Here is a 20,388-nt window from a genome sequence, read left to right as displayed (position 1 = left end):
AGAGATGTTAAGCAACTTGCCCAAGAACGCATAGAGCCAGATCCACATCACGCTTGACCAACACCCTGCAGTATCACAAGCCAGAATGTGCAAAGAGCCTGGCGAACACTAGGCACTTAATATTTGTTCATTGTGTTGAATGAATGAATGCCCAAGGGCAAATCACAAAGTAGCTTGTGCCTCATCCAGCTCTGTCCATCCCTGCCTCTCACCACCTCATCCGTTCTCCTTGCCTGGGCTCCCAGTGCCTGCTCTCTCTTGGCGCCCTTTCGGCAGCAAGTAAAACTGTTCTTTAAGGGACCTTCAGTGACAGCTGAAGAGACTAGCCTTTTCCACTACTCCATCTGGTGAGCCTGCTCTGAGGGGGGCTTGGGGACCTAGAGGTGAGTCATCCCCAGCACCTGATCTGAGGGGAATCTACATCTGCGGAAGGTGGGTGGGGGTGAGAGGGGAGACTGACGAGAAAACCAGCTGGTCACAAGCCGAATGATCAAAGCAGCCCTTGAAGGGAAAGGCTCAGGGAAGCCTTCCCTGGGGCTGAGGCTGCTTTTGAAATTTGCCTACCTGTACTTGGCACAGACTGGGCCACAGCTGCCTTCTCCCATCCATCCCAATTTATCCTTCATTCAGTGTCCTGACACCACACAATGGAAAACTAAGAAGCAGTCTCTCTAGCAGCTCAGAATCCACACTGGGGATAAAGGGAGAGAGAAACTGCTGCAAAAACCCTACTATGTGCCAGATACTTTCATCTACTTTGTTTAACTTAGTATTCATAAGTAGTCAATGAGGTAGACATGCCCCTTGTGGAGTGAGGGGAATATAGGGTTCAAAGAGGTTAGGCAGTTTGCTGAAGGTTCCAGAGGAAATTGCTTATGAGGAAGCTTGCTTAAACAGGTAGAATTGGCCTCTCCATTTTGGATCCCTGTGCAGGTCTACTCTCATAGGGCCCCCCTAGAGGCACAGTGTTGGGGTGTCTAGCGGGCTGCAGAGTCGGGTGGGGAGTGAGGAAAGCTCAGTTTCTACAGACCCCCATAGGTTCTCTGGTCAAAACAACTCAGGGGATGCCCACCTCCTAGTGAGTGCCCATGCAGACAAGGGCAGGAACACATAATGTGGCAAGACATCCCCAGATCCACATCCAAAGGTGGGCATTTTTCTTGGTGGGGCTTTGGATAAGGATGAGGGCCCAGGGGAGAGGCTTGGGAGAGAGGGACCTCTCCCCTCTTCCTGGGACTGCCCAAGAGCAGGCCAAGAAGCTGCTTTGGGGCAATCAGTCAGATCTACAGAGCTGAAGTTCTGCCGGCGCCATCCATGATGAACAGATTTGTGGACACAGGTATAAGAAGCTACTGCATCCCCACTCATTAACCCAATCACAGTCACCCACAGCAACCTAACCCTGCACCCATCCAGCCCTCTGTCCCTTTCTCCTCCCTCCCTCAGGCATTCCTCTATTGCACTCAGTAATTTCTTTCCTTCTTTCAACAAGGGTCTGGGACACTTGTCAGGCATCTCTAGGATTTTGCCAGGATCCAAGAAGTCTTCATCATGGTGCAGAAAGCATGAGACCCAAGCCTCGACAGATGAGCTGGAACTTTGGCAGGAAGAAGTGGGTTAAAACAAAGAGCAGTCCAGATGGAAGGGATGGTGTGAGCAAAGGCAGAGAAGCTGTAAAATCTGTGAGAAGTGTAAGCAATAATTTATCATCCGCATTGGCAGAACGGCGTTTCCCAGGAATATGTGACCACAGAGCATCTCATGAGATCAGTCACCTGAGGAATGCCCTTAAGGAAGTTCTTTGGTACCTTGTGTGTGTGTGTGTGTGTGTGTGCGTGCGTGTGGGGGGGGGGGGAGGGAGGGAGGGAGGGAGAGAGAATATAGTGAGGGTGAAGGCATTTGTGCTTGCTCTTAGAGATGGGGATTCCCAGCATCTAGTCACAGAATAGTAGACCCCAGAGATGCTCTGTGGAAACATGGTACCACAATAAGCGTGGGAAGTGCCACATATAGTGTCTTCCTTGGGAGTCACAAGGCACAGCAGCATATTAAAGGCCACACCCCCCCCACTCCCCTGCCCCAAGTCCTGCGCAAAGACACTTTAACTTTGCTTAACACTGTATGGACCAAACTTATTTCACCACAGACTTACTTCATCCGTTTGTTTCAGGGAACATTTTTGTTTGGGGGACTAGGGGACTAATTCTGTTTTTAAGTTAATGTGTGTTTACAGTATGAATACATTTCAAACTGAGCAATGGGGTATGCTTTGCAAAGCTTTCCTCCCACACTTGCTCCCTTGGACTCCCAGTTTCCTCCTTCCAGAGGAAGTTATTTGTGGCCTTTCTGTATTTTCCTAGGGAATTCTAGGTTACACAGGATGTGTTCCTTTCAAAATGTAGTTGGAGACAACTGATGAGCACATTTCTTCTGCAGGCATGTTCCATCCTAGGGATATGTCATGTGTGTTTAGCCATTCTTCTACTGATGGACATGGAGATCATTTCTAACCTTTTATTAATCTGAACCAGGGGTTGGCAAACTGTGGCCTGCTGACTAAATCTGGCCCACTGCCTATTCTTGTAGCAATGAGCCCGTATGGTCCTCAAGCCTAAAATGGTTACTATCTGGTCCATTATTGTTCTAAAAAAATACTGTAACGAATATCCTTATCCATTATTGCAAACACATGCAAGTAGATCTCATAAATAGCATCCTATTTGATCTAAGCCAATCTGAGGGCCATAGCTCAAAAAGTACATTTCACTGTTATTTTTAGTTGATTTTTCTTTTGTTTTGAGTGAGGTTAAGCATCTTTTCACAGGTATAAATGTTTACTTCTCTCTTTTTTGTAGGTTTTGCTTTTTTCCAATTGGATACAAAATATGAACAAAGGTATTTTTCCTATCACTTTATAAAATATTAAGGGAATTAGCATTCTGTCTTGTGTGTGTTTTCTCCATTTGTCATTTGTCTGACTTTATGATTTTTTTTTCATGTTGAAATGCTTACTTATCAGTGACGTGAAGGTGGGTTTGGGTGCTGACAGCAAAGGGGGTGGAGGTCCTGGGCCAGGCAGGCTGTTCTTGTTTTTGAGCCCCTACCTTCTTCTAGGCCCTGGGAATCCAGTGGTGAAGGAGATAGGCAGAGGCTCTGCCATGGCGGCAGTGATGGGCAGTAGGGCAGTGTTCAGCGAGAATGTCACAGGGGCACGTCCGCAGCTGGACCTGATGAATGAGGAGGGACTACCCAGGGTCCAAGCTGCAGGGGGAGAGTTCTGAGCAGTGACTCATACAAGGCTAAACCTCAGAGAGATGGAGGTTTCAGAGTCAGGTTCCTGGAGCCCAAGCTGTCCTTGGGTGGTGATGAGGCATCTGGCACAGCCATTCCTGGGTGGGTGGGGGGGCAAGGATAGAGTCTAAGGGGTCTCCTCGAGCCCCTGAGTGGACAGAAAGCTGCTCCACTAGGCCCTGCTCTAGGCAGGGATGTCCTCTCTCTGTACGAGGGAAGAAAGAGACTCTCGGGCCTGAAGCCATCCAGCCAGTGGAGACTTAAACTGAGGTCTGAGTGGTTAGGACTGGCCAGGGTGGCGATGAAGTGTGTTGTTCTAAGAGCCGCAGAGGATGGGGAGACAATGCTGACCTCTCCTGGAGTGAAGGCCTCTTCCTGCCTCTCCACAGCCCTGGCCCTGTGCACACCTCTCCAGAGAATCAAAGACCAGGTGGCAGCCTGGGAGGGGAGGAGGGGCCCTGAAGGGAGATGTGACTGGAGAGGGGGCTGAGATCAGACCCTCGAGCCTTGAATGCCAGGCTCAGGCAGTTAGCGATTGCTGGAGGTGATGGGGGCCAGGGAGCCTGGGAACTGCTCTGCTCCCCTGCCTGGAGCCCCGCCCCAGGGCTCCTTGCAGGTGATGACAGGATGAGGCGGGGAGCTGTGGGGAGAGCCAAGAGCTCACAAAGGTTCTGCTGTGCTTGGCCAGGGCCTCCACCAGGGCCGGCTTGCTTGCTTGCTTGCTTGGAGGGAAGGATATGATTTAGAAAGGTGATTGCCGGGGGCTCAGGGCCAGGCCTGCTGGCTGCCAGCCAAGCACAGCACCCTCACTCCAAGCTCCATATCTTGAGGCCTCCTCATTTCCCTTTATTTTGGTGCTCCTTATTAGACCCAAGTAGGATTCCACAGCCTTGAACTGAGGACTTACGAAACAGAAGGGCCAGTGCTTACCTGAGGACGTGGGAGGCGGGGGTGTGCGGGGCGTTGGGGAAGGGTAGGGGTACAGCACTGGCCCAGTGAGCACTTCATGGAGAAAGAAATGCATGAAGGCTGCCCTTCACTGAGCACCTACCATATGCCAAACACTGGGTGTTTATAGTGTTCATATTTAATCCTCTCAACTACCCAGCAAGGTAGGTATTATTATCTCCATTTTACAGATGAGAAAAGAGAGTCCTAGAAAGGCTACGTGACTTGCCAGGGTCACATGGTGAGTCAGTGGTAGGGCCAGAATTCTAACTCACGTCGGCCCTGCCTATGAATCTAATTTCCGCTTAACCCCTACCCTGCTTTGTGCAAGAAATGATCCTGTGTCTCACATGTGTCTGGCAAAGAGTAAGGGGGGGTGTCCCATAAATGTTGACTTCATCATGCACTCTCTCTGCTAGAGCTTGTGAACCTCACAGCAACCCTTCAGGATCAGTAATATTTCTCTCAATTTAATAATGCAAGCTCAGAGAAGCTGAGCAACTTGCTCAAGGTCACACAGCTTACAGCAGAGGATGGGGAACTTGGGGGAAATTCAGAAGAAGGTGGTGTGGAGTGGAGCAAGCTAGCCCAAGGAATGACAGGGAATTTTCAAGAAGCTCAGGGTGCCCACTGAAGACTGGGAGTGTCCCTGGAAGCTACAGATTTGAGGGTGGAGTAGTGGGGCTGTTCATTCAGCCCTGACCCTCGATGGGCTCTCACCCATCAGAAGAGCGGCACTCAAAGAGCTGGGCTCAGGACACCTGCCTGGCCCCATGTATTCCCTGTGTGACCTTTAACAAGAAAGGGCCTTCATCAGGACTATTTCCTCTTCGTCAGATGAGCACAGCTGGACTAGGTCTTTGATTCTCTTTTTTTAAGTACCTTTCTTTCTTAAAAATAACCTTTCTTAAAAATAACCTTAAGCTAAACCTTAATATTCTTTCATCCATTCAACAAATATTTATTGAGACCTTCCAGGTGCCTGGAACATATGGTTAACTGGATTTTCTTCCTGCTTTGAGGCACTCTGACATAAGGTAGAAAAATTAAGGGTAGCTACTCCTCCACTCAGGGTAGGAATCAGCCATCTGGGCTGCCAAGGGTCCACGTCCTCATCTGGGAGTGCACCCACCACAGAGCTGACCTGAGAGGCTCAATGTCTGTGCTGACAGGACCCTTAGAGATATTCCCACGCTCACAACTGTCCATTTCACAGATTAGGCAACGAAGGCCCAAAATGTAGACCAGATCTCAGGTCCCCAGTCAAAAAGGCTTTGTGGAGGCAGGCGTGTCTAAGAGGAAACAGAAGCAGGAAAAAGGCATGGCCTAAGCAAAGCTCTTGAGGAGGAGGGAAAGTAGCCGTCTTGCAGAGGCCAAGCCCTCCCACCCCCTTCCCTCCCCTGCCTGGCAGAGCCTTCTGAACAACCAGCCCCCCACCCCCCTACCCACCCCCACCATCCTCTGCCCAGAGCCAGGGTGTCAGCTTGGATTTGGTGACAGTAGCCCCAAAGGAGGTGTTGGATCGCTGAAGCCCTCCATTGTAGAAGCTCTGGCATCTTCCATGAGCCCAGCCTCGCCAAATTGTCCTCCTGCCAAGCTGGAGAGCGGCTGGCTTCTGGGGGGGACCCACTCCAAGCAGGTAACTTGATCCTCTGCGGCCCAGCACCAGCCTATCTCTGGCCACCAGAGCTGGAACCCTGAAGAGTTTATGGCAACATGGCAGGACCTGTGAGCCTCTTTCAGGGTCAGGAAAGGAGACTACCGGGAGCCCCAGAGCCGAGAGGGGTGGGGAGAATATGGAGCTGTCAGGCCAGAGACCCAGGTTCTAGCCCCAACTCGTCACTAATTTTCCGTGTGACTTTGGGTAAACCACCTCCTCTGTCTGGGCCTCAGTGTTCACATAAAGGAGTCTGATAGAAGGCTGGTTTCCAAAAGCCTGCAGATGCACTGATGGGCCAGGGTCTCTAACAAAAGTCTCCTTGGTCTGCAGCATCCCTTTCAGGTAAACGTCTTACTACTCTGTGCCGGGTGATCAGGGTGCCCGCTGGCTCTGAGTCCCACCACCTGGCCACCTGCCCCCTCAAGCAGTAGGGGGAGGAGGGGCTGGTGGTTGCCGTCTTGGTCCTCAGCCTCTCTCGGCTCTGGTGAAACATTCCAAATTCCGTGGAACTACGTTGGGTGTGGCTTCCATTTCCCACAAGATAACCAAAATGAAACAGGGTTTTTGTCAAGAACTGTGATAAAGCTTAAGAACAAGCTAGATATAGACTCCTAAATTGACAAAACCGATGTATGAGTAATACTGTAATATAAAGCTTTGTTTCTCCCCTGGAATTTGTTTTACTGTCATACATGCAAACTATGCTATTGTAAATTTACCACTGCCCCTTTTTAGAAGGACTGACTGTCCTTTATTGAGATTATGCCTTTCCCATTTTATAGCATTAAAATGTCTTTTAAGATGAATAATGGTGTGATAGTACATGATATTCTTTTTATTTTTATTTATTGTTTTGGTTAATATTTATTTATTTATTTATGGCTGCGTCAGGTCTTCATTGCGGTGCACAGGCTTCTCTCTAGTCGTGGCACGCAGGCTCTGTAGTTGTGGCACGTGGGCTTAGTTGCCCCGCGGCATGTGGGATCTTACTTCCCCAACCGTGGATCGAACCCGCATCCCCTGCATTGGAAGGTGGATTGTTAGACACTGGACCACCAGGGAAGTCCCCATGATAGCCCTTTGAGTAAACTTTTTACAAATTCTAACATATAGAGTAGTCACGCGCACAAGTGTCCAGCCTGATGCATTTCCACTAAGTGAACAAACTCTGTAACCACCACCCAGATGAAGAAACAGAACGTTGTGGTAATTCTTCTTTTTAATTTTCTTTACCGAGCAAAATAAAATCTTGGCAACTTTACGCTGGTCTCCCCCCTCTTTATGTAAAATTTACTCATCTGTAAGACTTGAAATTTGGCTGGATGATCTCATGTCCCGTGCAGTGTGAGCACTCTGTGGTTCTACCTGAGTCCCTAGAACTGGCATCTTCGGAGATGCACCAACCAGAGGGCAGCAGGCCTGGCCTGGGATTCCACCGCCCAGTCCTGGGGGATAGGGAGGATCTGGACAAATGTCCCTCCAGATGCGGGACTCAGCACCGCTGGCTGCTGGAAGCCAGGGCCAGGGGACAGTGAGGAGGAGTGGCTTTGGGCAGGAGATGCCGGGGATGAATCATTCCTCCCATCCGGGCCTCTCTCTAGCTGCTTTTCATTAGCTATAACTCTTCCCTTCCACCCACCCGCCCTCCTGGACACCTAAGAATCCCCAGGGGCTCTTTTGTGCACCATCATCGCCCCCTCCTCTCTCCCCAGACCCAGAAAATCATTCTCTACCTCTTTTTTTCTCTTGATTGATATATGGGGAAATCCTGGCATCTTTCTGAAAGGTTAAGAAATTTGTTAAAATCATACAGCAGGCTGGGAGTCCAGGAGGCCATATTCGCTCCACTGAGCACATTTATCAAGGACTTGCTTTGTACTAAAAACACAGGTGAAAGTGATTCTAAGGAAGAAGATCCTTTCTGTTCAGTTAATTATTATTCTGTTCAATAAGTATGTCCCCAGGCCTCACTAGGTGCTGACCATTCATGCACACAGCAAGTATGTATTGAGCAGCTTCTCTGTGTCACTTGGCTGAAGTCACTGTCCTTAGGGAGTTCACAGCCTGGTGGGACAGACAAAATATCTACCGTTGAAGCCAGGCAGTGATCACAGTAATGACAATGGGATAAGGGATGAGGGAGAAGGAAGAATCCATGAGGTTGCAGGGGCCACAGGAGGCTTCAGGAAGGCGTGGTATTTGAATTTGCCCTCGACAGATGAATTGCATTCCACCTCCTCAGCTTAGCTCCCCAGAGTCCCCCAGAATGTTCCTCTCCTGCTAGCATTTCGGAGTTGGTCAGTGTTAGGCTAAACCTTCTGCTGAAAATGACTGCCCTCCTGCCACTAGTGACCTTGGCTTAGGGGCTTTTTGTAACTCACTCAATTTTTAAAAACTTTAGTTGTACATGCACATAGTTTAGAAAGTCTATAAGGCTTGTAATGGAAAATAGTAGTCCCCCATTCAACACATACACACACACAGACAGACCACTTCTCACTCTGCAGAGGCAATTGCTTTCAGTTCTGAATTATTTCCTCATAATGCTACTTCTTGATTTCTTTTTAGTTTTAAGTACCTTTCTCCCACCCACCCACCACCTTTCTCCTTGCTCTCTCCACACCCACATGTCCATTTTGTGTTCCCTGTCATCCTCCCAGTATAATTACATCCCAAGTGTGGTTGGAACAGTATTCACTGTTTGCATTATTAGGCAATATAAATGCTGTTGACAAGTGAACCATGTAATATGCGCTGATTACTTTTCCTTTCCTGCATAACAATTACAGTTATGTAATCTCCTCTCGATATGCTTAAATTCTTTGGATAGTCTACCAATTTCATCTTCTGGAGTCTTTCAACCTGCTCCAGTCAGGATTAGTTACTTTCTACCTCACTACCATTGGCCTGGGGATTCCTCTGCCTCCTGCTTTGTGGCATCTTCTCTTCCTTTGATGCCATGTCCTCCTCTTTCTTGGTTTACTCACTCATTTCTGTTGAAGCACATTCTCCAGTAGCTTCCTGAGAAAATGTGCAAAGAGACCTTACATGACTAAATATGTCTTTATCTGCACCCTTGATGATTATTTGGCTGGGATGGAAATAATTTCCCTCAGAATTTTGAAGGCACATTGTCTCCTAGTTCCCACCTTACTATTGAGAAATCCAATGTCAGTGTGATTCTTAAGCCTTTGTTTGAAGCCTGCTTATTTCTTCTGCTATCTGGAAGCTTTTGTGAAGTTTTTGTTCTCAGGGTTCTGTAATTTTGATGTCTTGGTGTCAATCTACTTTCATCAATTGTGCTAAATCCTCAACGGGGCATTTCAATCTGAAACTGATGTATTTCAATTCTAGGACATTTTCTCTAATCCATCTTTCTAAAATTCCTGTTATTCAGATGTTGAGTTCCCTTGACTAGCCCTCAAACTATCATGTCTTTTCTGTTTTCCATCTCTTAGCCTTTTTGCTCTATTTTCTCAAATTTATATTCCAACCACTTTGTTTTTTTTTTAGTTTTTCATTTTCTGCTATTGAAGTTTCCCAAGAGTTCTTCTCCTTTTTTTTTTTCTTTCCTGTAGCATCCCATTCTTGTTCATGGATGCAATATCTTATCTCTTAGGACATTAATGACAGTCTTCTCTTTTAAGTCTTCTGCTTTTTGCATAGTCCCTATCTTTCACGTTCCTTTCCCCCCCACCCCGATGTTTGTTTTAACCTCATTCTTTTTTTATAAATTTATTTATTTATTTATTTATTTTTGGCTGCAATGGGTCTTCATTGCTGCACGCAGGCTTTCTCTAGTTGTGGTGAGCGGGGGCCACTCTTTGCTGCGGTGCGTGGGCCTGTCACTGCGGTGGCTTCTCTTGTTGCAGAGCACAGGCTCTAGGCATGAGGGCTTCAGCAGTTGTGGCTCGTGGGCTCTAGAGCACAGGCTCAGTAGTTGTGGCACATGGGCTTAGTTGCTCCGTGGCATGTGGGATCCTCCCGGACCAGGGCTCGAACCTGTGTCCACTACATTGGCAGGCGGATTCTTAACCACTGCACCACCTGGGAAGTCCCTTAACCTCTTTCTTATTAGAGGCTTCCCTCAAATGTTTATTCATCCTTTGCTGTCTTCTTATATTTAAAAATGGGACACTAAAAGACTTGATACATGATGATCATGACTGGGGCTGTGTACCGGGATCTGTTGGGCCATTCCATGTCTTTTTTTGTTGAGCTGGTCAAGAGAAAAGCTCTTCCAATCTCCTGCCTGGAGGGTACTCTCCTGGCAGCCAGAGTCTGGGTAGCCGAATGGAGAAAGAAGGCTAGAGGCCTCAATATTGAGTACAAAGTGTTCACTTTATTCCTGTTGTCAGAGTGCCCCCAGAATAGAGATCCTCTGTTAACCTCTCCTGAGAATAGACCTTCAGTATTCGACCAGGTGGGGAGGGTGTCTGGAGTCTGATTGCTTCTTAAATATATTTTCAAACAATTTTCCTGTTTTTAAGCCTCCCTACCCACCCAATTTCCAGAAGTACCTGGGACAGCCAATTCCTAAACCATATGGGGGTTTCGCAGTGTAAACTGGGCTGCTCTTCAACTTTCTTTATTGCCTGTTTAGGATTCAGTCAGTTAGTTACCATTCTTTGTTGGCTCTGTCTGGTTTCCAATATTTTGATAAATCCCTTTACTGTTGTTTTAGTTGGTTTCAGGAAAGACCACAGTGTGTGTTCAACTTGTTATCTTTATCCCATTTCAATTTCTAAATGAACAGCAACATATTTCAAAGCAGGAATTCTCTGCTTCCAATTTACAGAAGTAAATAGAGTGTAACCAGAATATGGAAGAGGGCCTGCAGGGGCTTCCCCACCAGTTCTTTACCTGTTAAGATCTTTCCCGGCTTAAAAAAAAAAAGATCTTTCCTGGCTTTAAAAGCCCAGGTCAAAAGCCACTCTTTGTGATGCCTTTCTCAGTCTCCCAAGCTTGTATCTTGTTTTACCCAAGTTGGACTTACTGAGTGATAGACATTACAGAACCTTACAGACATTATTCCACTTAAACCTTTATACTTTATAGCTATAGAGGCTCAGAGAGGTGGATCCATAGATCAAGATCCCATGACTAATGAGTGACAGGACTGAACTCCTGTCTCCACTACCCAGGCCCTCTGACATTATCCCTAACTCAGGGGCTCCCCAAAGGAGGGGCTCACATTCTGGTGGAAAACAAAAATGGCACATGTACTGCAAAGTCAGCCCCAGGCACAGAAAAGGAGTACCGAATAGGGATAAAGAAGTTGAGTGGTGTGCAGTCCAGAGGAAGGAGGGCTTCATCCCAAGTGACTGAATCAGGGTGGGCTTTACACAGGAGGTGGCATCTGAGCTCATCACCACCACCACCTCAGGCTGGCTTCTCTCCTTGCCTAGAGGACTGGCAGTGACAGCAAATAATCATGATGGTGGTGGTTCAGTGTGCAAAGCATTTTTACATAGATCTCTTTGATATTACAGAACTCTGTGGGCTGAATGTTATTTCCATTTTCGGCAAGAGGAAAATGAAGGCACAGAGAGGTTAATCACCAGCTCCTGGTAACCCAGCAGAAAATGTTGGTTTCAGGATTCAAATCCATCCCTTCCAATTCCAGGTTCCCTGCTTCTCCCACCCTGTTCACTCTTGCTTCATCCTGGCTATCAGTTGAGGGGAGCCTTCCTACTCCGAAATATCTCTTCACCATTGTTTCACAATGTGTGTGTATGGCCCGCCTGTTTTTAAAAGCCGGTTATTGGGTCCCACCCGAGACCTACCTAATCAGTAGGAGATGGGGCCCTGGAATCCGCATTTTAACAACTGTCCCTGTGATTCTTGTGCTCACCTAAGAGTGAACCGCCCTGGGCCCACAGTGATGCTGAACAGCGCAGTGGGCAGAGCGGGGACCCTGGAGTCAGCACTGCCCTTCTTGGCTCTGTCTAGGGACCACCTCAGTTTCCCGCCTTCGAAGTGGGTGAGTCACGCGAGGCTCCGAGGGCCGACGTGCCGCGGGCTGCCCGCCCCAGTAGTACAGGCACGCTCCACACCTGCCTCCCTCCCCAGGCTCCTTCCCGCCTTCATCCACCTCGCCCCGCCCCAAGTGGAAGGAAGCAGCTGGGGGCTCTTTGCCTCCAGGCTGCGGTCGCCTCTAATCGGCTACTGACGCGCCCTGATGTTGGGGGCTCGGGGTCCCCATTCCGCACGCGCCGGCCCCCCGCCGGGACCCGAGGGCACTGCGCTCCCCGCCCGCCCCGGCAGCCGAGGCCCCCGCCTCCCTCCGTCCACCCCTCCAGCAGCCCATAAATATTCCCTGGGTCCGGAGGGGGCGGAAACGGACTTTCCAGCTCCCCTTCTGGCCCTGGCCCGCCTTCCCCCGCGCGAACCATGGGAGGAGAAGCCTGGACTCGAGTCAGCGCCTCTCCTGCCCGCGAAGCCTGAGGGGCGCATGCGCGACCCGGGACAGGGCAGCGGATTAGCTCCCGCGCCCCCGCTCGCAGGTGCTGCCCACGTGCGGGACCTGGGCAGCGGAGGCAAACAGACGCACCATGGAAATCTGCAGGAAGGCTCTGCACTCGACAGGCTTCCTGAGGATATTTAAGAAAAGCTCTGAAAGATGAACGCATGCGATGGACAGAGGGAACAGAATATGCAAAGACCAAGAGGGTGGCAATTGCGGAAATTACAGGTATTTTGTGTTAATGAAGTATTGAGTTCAAGGTGAAACGTCACAAGGCAGGGCTGGAGAGAGTGGCAGGGACCAATCCAAGCAGGGCCTTGTAAACAGTGCAGGGCAAGCACTGTAGGATTCTAAGCAGGACCTGTGCTTCGGCCAGATTATTTGCTTTTAAGAAAGACCACTCTGGCTTGGTGTGGGAGGTGGAATAAAGGGGTTGCAGGACATGAGTGAGGAATCTGTAGACAGAGGTCATGGTGCCTGGCCAAAGTAGCTACAGTGGGAATGGAAAAAAGGGGATGGAGAATTCTGAGTGTTATGGGTAGGACTCAGTGATAGACTGGATGAGATGGTGGGTGGATGGCCCAGCCTTTCCCAAGTAGGAAGCAAGGGGGAGGAGGGTTCCTCCTCCCACAATGTGTCCCTCCTTCTCTATCCATCCAGCTTGGATCCAAGGCCTCATTCAGTGCCTGACCCCTCCACCTCCAGGAAGCCTTCCCTGCTCCTTTATGGATTTCAGAACGTCAAAACTTGCGTTTGGTTAAATTCTGTCTTGCTTTGTTCTAGAATTAATTTGTGTGCATCAGACTTCAAGGGAGCTCAGCATAGTGGTAAAGATCACATTAGAATCCTAGCAGTCCTGCTCTGTAACCTGGGAAAGTCATTTATTCTCTCTGAGCTTGCTTTCCTCATCCATACAGTGGGGCTAATAATCCCTCCCTTGAAGGATTCTATGTGCCAGGCATATGGTGTGTGCTCAGTGAGCGAGCTTTTCTTTCCACTAAAGTTGGTCAGCCTGGAAAACCAAACAAAGGTCTCTAGAGTATCTCCTGAAACTTCTTTTCTGGAGCTTTTGGATAGAAGTGACAGAGTGGGGTAATAGAAAGATTTTAAGGCTGAGATTGGAAGGCACGAGGCCCTGCTTTGGACTTCCCATGTGACTTCAGGCAAGTCAGGGCCCCCTTACCCACCTTGGACAACAGGGAGTGGATAAGATGGCCCCTGGAGTCCCCACTGCTGCCCCTCGGTCATCCAGTTTCCAGTGGAGTTCCATAGCTCCCAGAAAGCCCTGAGCACTGAGGGATTAGCGGTGCTCATTCCCAGGCTGCCATGACCTCCTGCCTCCAGCCTGTGAATCTGGCTTCCCCCTACAGCCATCCTAGTGGGGAAGCAAAAGTATCCCCCTCCTACAGACCTCTAGAGACCAGAGCTGGGGCTGGTCCTCCAACAGGGCTTGGGGTCTAGTGGGATTGTGCCTGGGTTTCCTTGGGAGACCAAGGCACCTGGAACACAAGCCCAGAGCTGCAGTTCCAAGAGGACAAACTGGCAAGGGCCTGGCTTGGAGCAGCTGCAGCAGGTGTCAGGGCATGGGAGGTAGGCATCTTGGGAACAGCAGGATGAGACATATGTGAGCAAAGCCATGGGATTTGGGTAGGTCCCAGCTGAAGGAGCCATAGCAGTGGTGTTATCACACGCTTCTCTTTGCCCAGATGAAAATTAAGTGAGCCACCATGGTCATGCAGCAGGCTACTGGCAGGAACAAGGTGGTAAAGGCTTCTGTGTTCAACACAGGTGAACTGAGTCACTGTAATGGGATAAGGCATGGGAAAGCATCTAGTCCAATGGCACTGAGTAGATGCTTAATAAATGCTACTTAATTGAACACCAGACCCTATGCTGGGAAGCAATGGGTCACACCCACACTCTCTTTCCTCAAGGAGCTCAGAGCCTGGGAAGACCAAAAGATGTACACAGAAACATTCCTGGCTTATGCAGAGATAAAGGGCAGCCCAGGGACTGGCAGGGGGTACCCAGAAGAAGACAGGCTTGAATCTCGGCTGTGGGGCAGGCTTGGGGCTCAGTGGTGAACTTGGCATGGAAAGGCGTGTTAAGGAAGGCTTCACCAAGGAGGTGACATCTGCAGTGGTCTTTGATGGCTATGCACGAGTTTTCTAAGCCAAGAAGTCAGAGAAGTACATTTTAAGCAAAGGCAAGAGCATATGCAAAGCCATGGGGAAGGGGAAAATATGAAGTGTTTAGGGGGCTGGTGAGTGTTTTGCTGTTTAGGAAATGAGGCTGTAGTAGTCAGGAGGGGCGGGAATGGGAAGGGCCTTGAATGTTAGGCTGAGTGTGCACGGAACCCCAGGGCAATGGGGAGCCATGAAATGTTTCTGAGCAAGAGAATGATGTGGTCAGAATCCATTAGAGAAGGGAACATTCTGTGTTTGGTAAGCCACCTGGAGAGGCCTGGGGGAAGGGGAACTGGGCAGAGGGCCCATTAGGAACCCCTGCCTATGCTTCAGTCCCCTGGGACTTGTTTAGGGCAGAGCCAGGCTCCTGGGACTGGTGGCCTCTTCCCACATGAACAGTAGGTGGCGCTGCATCCCTGTGCATCCAGCCTCATGGGCGGTGCTACCTGCTCCACACCTAGGCGGTGAGACCCCTAGCCCTGCTTGGACCCTATCTCTGCTGATGAGGCCCCAAGAAAGGGTGGGGTGGAGCTGGGCTTTGCTCCCCCTCCTCCAAGAGTAAAGAGGGCCACTTGCTTTGCTTTACAGAACCACAGGACCTGTGAGCAGGGAGGGCCTCCAGGGCTCCTCTGGTCCATTTCACAGGTAGGGTAACTAAGGTCCAGAGAGGGAGGGGCTTGCTTGAGCCCCTGAGTGGGTTAGTAACTCCGGGGTTGTTCCTGTGTGCCAGTCGCAGGAAGTATTCCTGTCCCTTCCTCTTCCTGCGTCTCTCGCCAGTTTGCCTCCGCCTTGCCATCCCCACTGCCTCCTTTCCACTCAGTCCTCGACCATCTGCCTGGCCTGGACCACTGTCCCAGTCTCCTCACAGGTCCCTGCACGGTGGTCTCTTCCGTGCCTGCCTGAGCCCCTCCCCACCCCACACAGCCCGCACCCATCCAAGGATTTTTCTCACACACAGATCCAACCTTCGCCCGCCCTGCTGAAGCCCTTCCCTGCCCCAGCAACCCCGGGGGCTCCTGAGCCCGGCAGTCAGGCCCTGGGAACAAGGCCCACGCCCCTCTCATAGGCCTCATCTGCTCTGGGCCCCTCATGCTGATCCTCCTTTCCCTGTCCTACTGTCAAACTCCTACTCATCACCCACGACTCGTGGGGCTTCTGAGACGTGGAGGTTTAGGTACCCCTCCTGGGCTTCCGTGGCTGTGACTGCACCGTGTGACTGGGCACCCCTGTGCCCGGCTCCTCTGCCGGGTGACCCAGAGGGCCTCCGGGCGGGGACCCCCGGCTGGAGTTCAGTGCAGCCTCTCTGGGTGACCAACCGACTGATAGGAACGCTCTGGGAGGAGCGTTACCAGGTCAGTGCGCGCTGCGAGCCAGGCGCCATGCTAGGCGCTTTTGCACGTTCACAGCCTCTCTGTCCACACTACAAGCCAGATGGGTCAGAGGCTGCAGTTATTATCCCGGTTTTGCAGAACAGGAAACAGAAGTGCAGAAGGTCAGGCAGTGAGTAAGTGAGGGAGTGGAACGGGGCTCAGCAGGCTGCGGACAGGGCAAGGCCTCGGGCCACAGCTGAAGGGTAGCGGGAGCCACAAGTACCCAACGGTCTGAGTAAGGCTAGTGTGGGGCTATCAGGCGGCCACTCAGGGTGCCTGGGGTGGACGGTCCTCAAATGTGAGCTCCCTTCCTGTCTTGGCGCTTGGGGAGCCCCCTGCCGTTCTGAGTCAGGCAAGGACCTGGGGCCTGAGTACCAGACGTGTTCACGTGGCGGCTGTGAGGCAGAGAGCAGCGGCCAAGGCCGGGGAAGAGGCTGACCTGGTGATCCAGGGAGGGGCAGGCCCCGCTGGGCAGGCAGCTCATGGTCTGAGATCAGGCCAGGCCAAAATACCAAGACTTTCCAAGGAGCCCTGTGGTGAGCAGGCCAGATGCCAGGAAGCCGGAGGTAAGGCTGCCCACAGAAGACAGGCAGGCAGGACAGGCAGGACGTGGTAACGAGCTGCAAATATTTGCTGCAGAGGATCCCAGGGCTGGGGATGGGCAAAAGGAGGGGCCCACAGAGTGTCTCAGGCTTCTGGGTCACAGTATCAATGATGGGAGTGACCTCAGCTTGCTGTGCGACCTTGGCTTGGTCTAGGTACCAGTAAGGAAAATTCTAGCCTGGAGTCCGCCTAGGGGCCCCTATGTCTGGTGCCCAGTGTTGAAGCCACGCAGAAGTCAGAGATAGAAGGGCCCTCGGTGTCTAAGCTTGGGCCCTGTGCTGTCTGAAGGAGAAACTGAGGTGTAGAGAGGGACTGCGCCTGCCCAGTCCCACAAGGCAGGCCCAGAACCCAGGTCTCCTGATTCCCAGTCTGATTTGGTGATGGCTCTAAGCACATTCCCTCCTGTTCTTCTAAGACTTGTGCTCAGATCCTTTGGGGGAACCTTCTGGGCGTCATTTGGTGCAGCCCCTGTGGCTGGACTTAATCCTTACTCTCTAGGAGATAGAGTTCAGAATGCCTTCCTGGCCTAAATCCACTCCAGACGGTGCTGGAGGACCTCCTTGAGGCTACCCCTGCCCCCTTTAGCTGCAGCCAGGCTGCTTGCGGATGTGTTTGGGGCAGGGCATTGTGAGCAGTTGCTGGTGAGGAGAGGGGTGTCTGCCTAGCTCAGGCTGACACATGCCCACCTGATGGCATCGCTCAGCTTGGTGAGGTCATCCGCTCTCTGGGAGGTTTGCTCCCGGCGCCTCCCATGGGGTCCCACTCAGGTCTTCTCCCAGGCTCAGCCAAGGGGCCCAGCCACTTCTAGAAGGCAACTCTTCCCCTGGGTCATCAATCTCAGGGTGGGACACCTCTTCCAGCCATCCAGTTCTGGATGACAGGGTTTCTGGTCACTGCTCCCCAGCTGTGGGCTGCAGAGAGAATCCCTGCTGGTTTCCTGGGGGGAAAAGTCTGATCAGCCACTGGGATGATGCCACCAGCTCCCCTTGGGGGACTTGAGGGGAAAAGCATCATCCCACCCCAAGTGAGGAAATCAGGCGAGTCTCAGCACGCCCCAGAGCCTCTGCTCCTGGCCTCCTGGCTCTTCCTCAGGCCCTGCCTCATCCCTGAAACATCCTCTCCCTTCCCAGGGAAGGGCGCACTGAAGGTGCTCACCCTGATGGTCAGGGGAGAGGGGACAAGCATTTACCGAGCTCCTGCTCGTGCTTGGTGTGAATGCCTTCTCTGGCAGTCCTTGCAGCCACTCTATGTGGTATGGGTGTCACCACTCCCAATGACCAGCTGAGACCCCAAATTTCCAAGCCACTAAGCGGGGGAACCAGGACTTCAATTAAGTCTCTCCAAATCCTTACAGAATCAGAAGCTGTCCCCATTCTTGTGTAGGGAAAGACCATTATTGCTGTTTCTTAAAATGATTGTAACTAGTGAGAATAAACATATATTTCAGCTAGCACGTAGTAGGGGCTCAAGAGGTATTTGTTGAGGGAAGGAGTGAGTGAATGAACTAGCTCTCAGGGATGGGGGGCTGGTTGAGAGGGCCTGCCCTTAATGGTGTTCAGTCCCCACCCAGGGAGGGGGCTGCCCCTTGGGACCCTGAGAGCAGAACCACCTTTGTCCCTCACATCTGGCTGGGGTGTCATTTCTTCTCTCCAGCCCTCCACCATTGAGGGGTAAGCAAAGCAAGTCTGAGAACCAGGATTTGGGTGGGGACTGAATGAACAGTGGGATTTCCCCTCTGTGGGCTCCTGTATCTTGCCCTCTCGTGTGGCTCTCCTACCTCTGTGCTCCTCACCCAGCTGGGAATATACCCCTGGGGGCCCCTCCTCTCCCATAGTCTCGACCTACTCCAGGAAGCCTCTTTGTACCCAAGCCTGGACTGGGCTTTGCTCTCTGCTCCCCAGCCTTGTGAATTGTTGTCACAAAAGTTCCATGTTGTCATTGACTAGTTATGTGGTTGTTTGCCCATCAGACTGGGAGTTCCCTGAGGGCAGACCTTGACTGATTCCTCTCTGAGTCTGCAGCTCCTATGATACAGCCAGGAAGGAAGGTTGTTGAATGAGTGAATAAATGAATGAATGAACGAAAGAATGAATGGATAAAAGAAACAGGCAGCAAAAGTCTCCCCAGTTGGCAAGCCTTGGGCCTCAGTTCTACCACCAGCTGCCGGGTGACGTTGGGCAGAGCCCTGCTCCACTCCGGTTTCAAATCTCCTATCTGTCCACTGGGGTGATGGGACCCTCCAGCCACCCCTCAGAAACTGGGAGTGAGGGCAGGGCTGCGTGCACAGGTGCATGCTCAGCATGAAGCTGCCCCCTACTCCCTGCCCCCTCCTTGTCCCCTCAGCCCTGAGCTCCACGAGGCAGGGTGCGGGAAGGACCCATCAAGTTGCTTTAGCTGCTTCACCTCGCCTCATCTCAGAAATGCTCCACATCAGCTCTGATCTCTCTGTCCTGAGCAAGCCTGCTTGGCCAGCGGACCCATTGACAGCAGCCAGGGCTTGCTGGGGACAGGTCCTGAAATCCGCTCCCAGGATCGGACGGTGTCTGCAATGCTCTGCAGGTCACCAGGCCTGTGCCCCTCCCAGCAGCCTGGGGGCCAGCCTCTCTGTGAGGAAGGTGGGACCTGCAGAGGGAGGGGCCAGACTGACCCTTAGCACTGAGTGACCAGTGGCCCAGCTGGGAATCTGAAATCAAGTCTTAAACTCCAAACTGCTTTACTTCAATACCCAGTTCTGCCTGAAGGTGTGAATTTGGGCAAGTGAGTGATTTCCTCTGGGCCTCATTTCTTTATCTGTTTCAGGAAGATTACTGTTGCCCAGTATTCCTGAAGGTGCCTGTAGAAATGGAGAGGCTGCTTGTGGAAAAAAACTCTAGACTGGGAGCCAGGCCTGGCTCTTCCTATCTCTGGGCCTCAGCAACTTGTCTGTACAAATGGGGCTCTGACTATGCCCTGTTCCTCTCCCTTCTCCCCTCTCTCTCCATCAGCCTCATAGAGAAAGTGGTGGCTACAGTAGTATCCTGCGTACTGGCCACTTTTCAGGCCTGGGCTGGGCTGTGGGCATCGCAGCCTGAGAGATCCCAAAGTTCTCCAGGGGGAACACATCTATCCTTTAGTCTGTCCTTCCATCCATCCTACCATGCATCCATCCATCCTTCTGTCCATCCATCCATCCATCCATCCAGCAAATATTTACCCAGCAGGGTCGCTGTCCCAGGCCTCGGCTACACTGTGACTGCAGAGCAGAACCCCACAGGGTCTCTGCCCTCAAAGACTCACAGTCCATCTCCCAGCTGCCCCCACGTCTGTCTCCGCAGCCTGGACTCTATTCCCAGATCCAGATTTTTATATTTCACAGATGCCTGAACTTTACCCCTTGGATGCCTCCAGGCTCCTCATATCGGAACACTTGAGCATCATGACCTCCACCTCTTTCTCTGCCAGTTTCCCCAGGTGAGTTAATGACCCCTCAAATCTCAGCATCTTTCCAGGCTCCTCTCTCCCTCTCACTCGCCTCTGACACGCAAACAAGCAAGCTGTAAACACTGAGGATACTACTTCCAAATACATTTCTGCTCTTTCCAGTTTTCTCCATCTCCATCATCACCACCCTCATTGAACCCTCATCACTCAAGTCTTATTTACCCGACTGGTCTCTCTCACCCATCCTCCATGTGGCAGTGGGATATCTCTCCAAAGTGCACACCTGATCATGTCTCTCTCTGCTGAAAACTCTTCCAGGCTCCCATTGCTCGTAGGCTAAAGCCATGTTCTATGGGTCCACGTCCAGCTGTGCCCAACCTTCCTTTCTGCCCTTGGCACCTGCTTTACCCTTGGGGAGCCGTGGAGGCAGCGGAGCACTGGCGG

At 51.3% G+C, this 20,388-nt stretch overlaps 1 protein-coding gene across 2 annotated transcripts in view; it reads left to right on the top strand.

Annotated features, from left to right (window-relative positions):
* The window catches only part of THAP12 (THAP domain containing 12), a 55,829-nt gene extending 35,891 nt beyond the window's left edge, over positions 1 to 19,938 (top strand). Inside the window, exons 7-9 of one of the 2 annotated variants that reach the window (XM_057553815.1) lie at positions 1,493 to 1,691; positions 2,856 to 2,895; positions 19,880 to 19,938. In XM_057553815.1, the coding sequence (XP_057409798.1) occupies positions 1,493 to 1,691; positions 2,856 to 2,895; positions 19,880 to 19,887 (247 nt within the window). In that variant the 3' untranslated portion in view covers positions 19,888 to 19,938. Of the gene's footprint in view, positions 1 to 1,492; positions 1,692 to 2,855; positions 2,956 to 19,879 lie in introns of those variants that run through there. The other variant, XM_057553814.1, reaches the window with a different exon arrangement.
* Positions 19,939 to 20,388: the final 450 nt, after the last annotated feature.

This window comes from Balaenoptera acutorostrata, chromosome 9, assembly GCF_949987535.1.
Source record: "Balaenoptera acutorostrata chromosome 9, mBalAcu1.1, whole genome shotgun sequence".
Classification (NCBI taxonomy): domain Eukaryota; kingdom Metazoa; phylum Chordata; class Mammalia; order Artiodactyla; family Balaenopteridae; genus Balaenoptera; species Balaenoptera acutorostrata.
The sequence above is the reverse complement of the archived record's forward strand: the minus strand, read 5'-3'. Positions and strand labels throughout refer to the sequence as shown.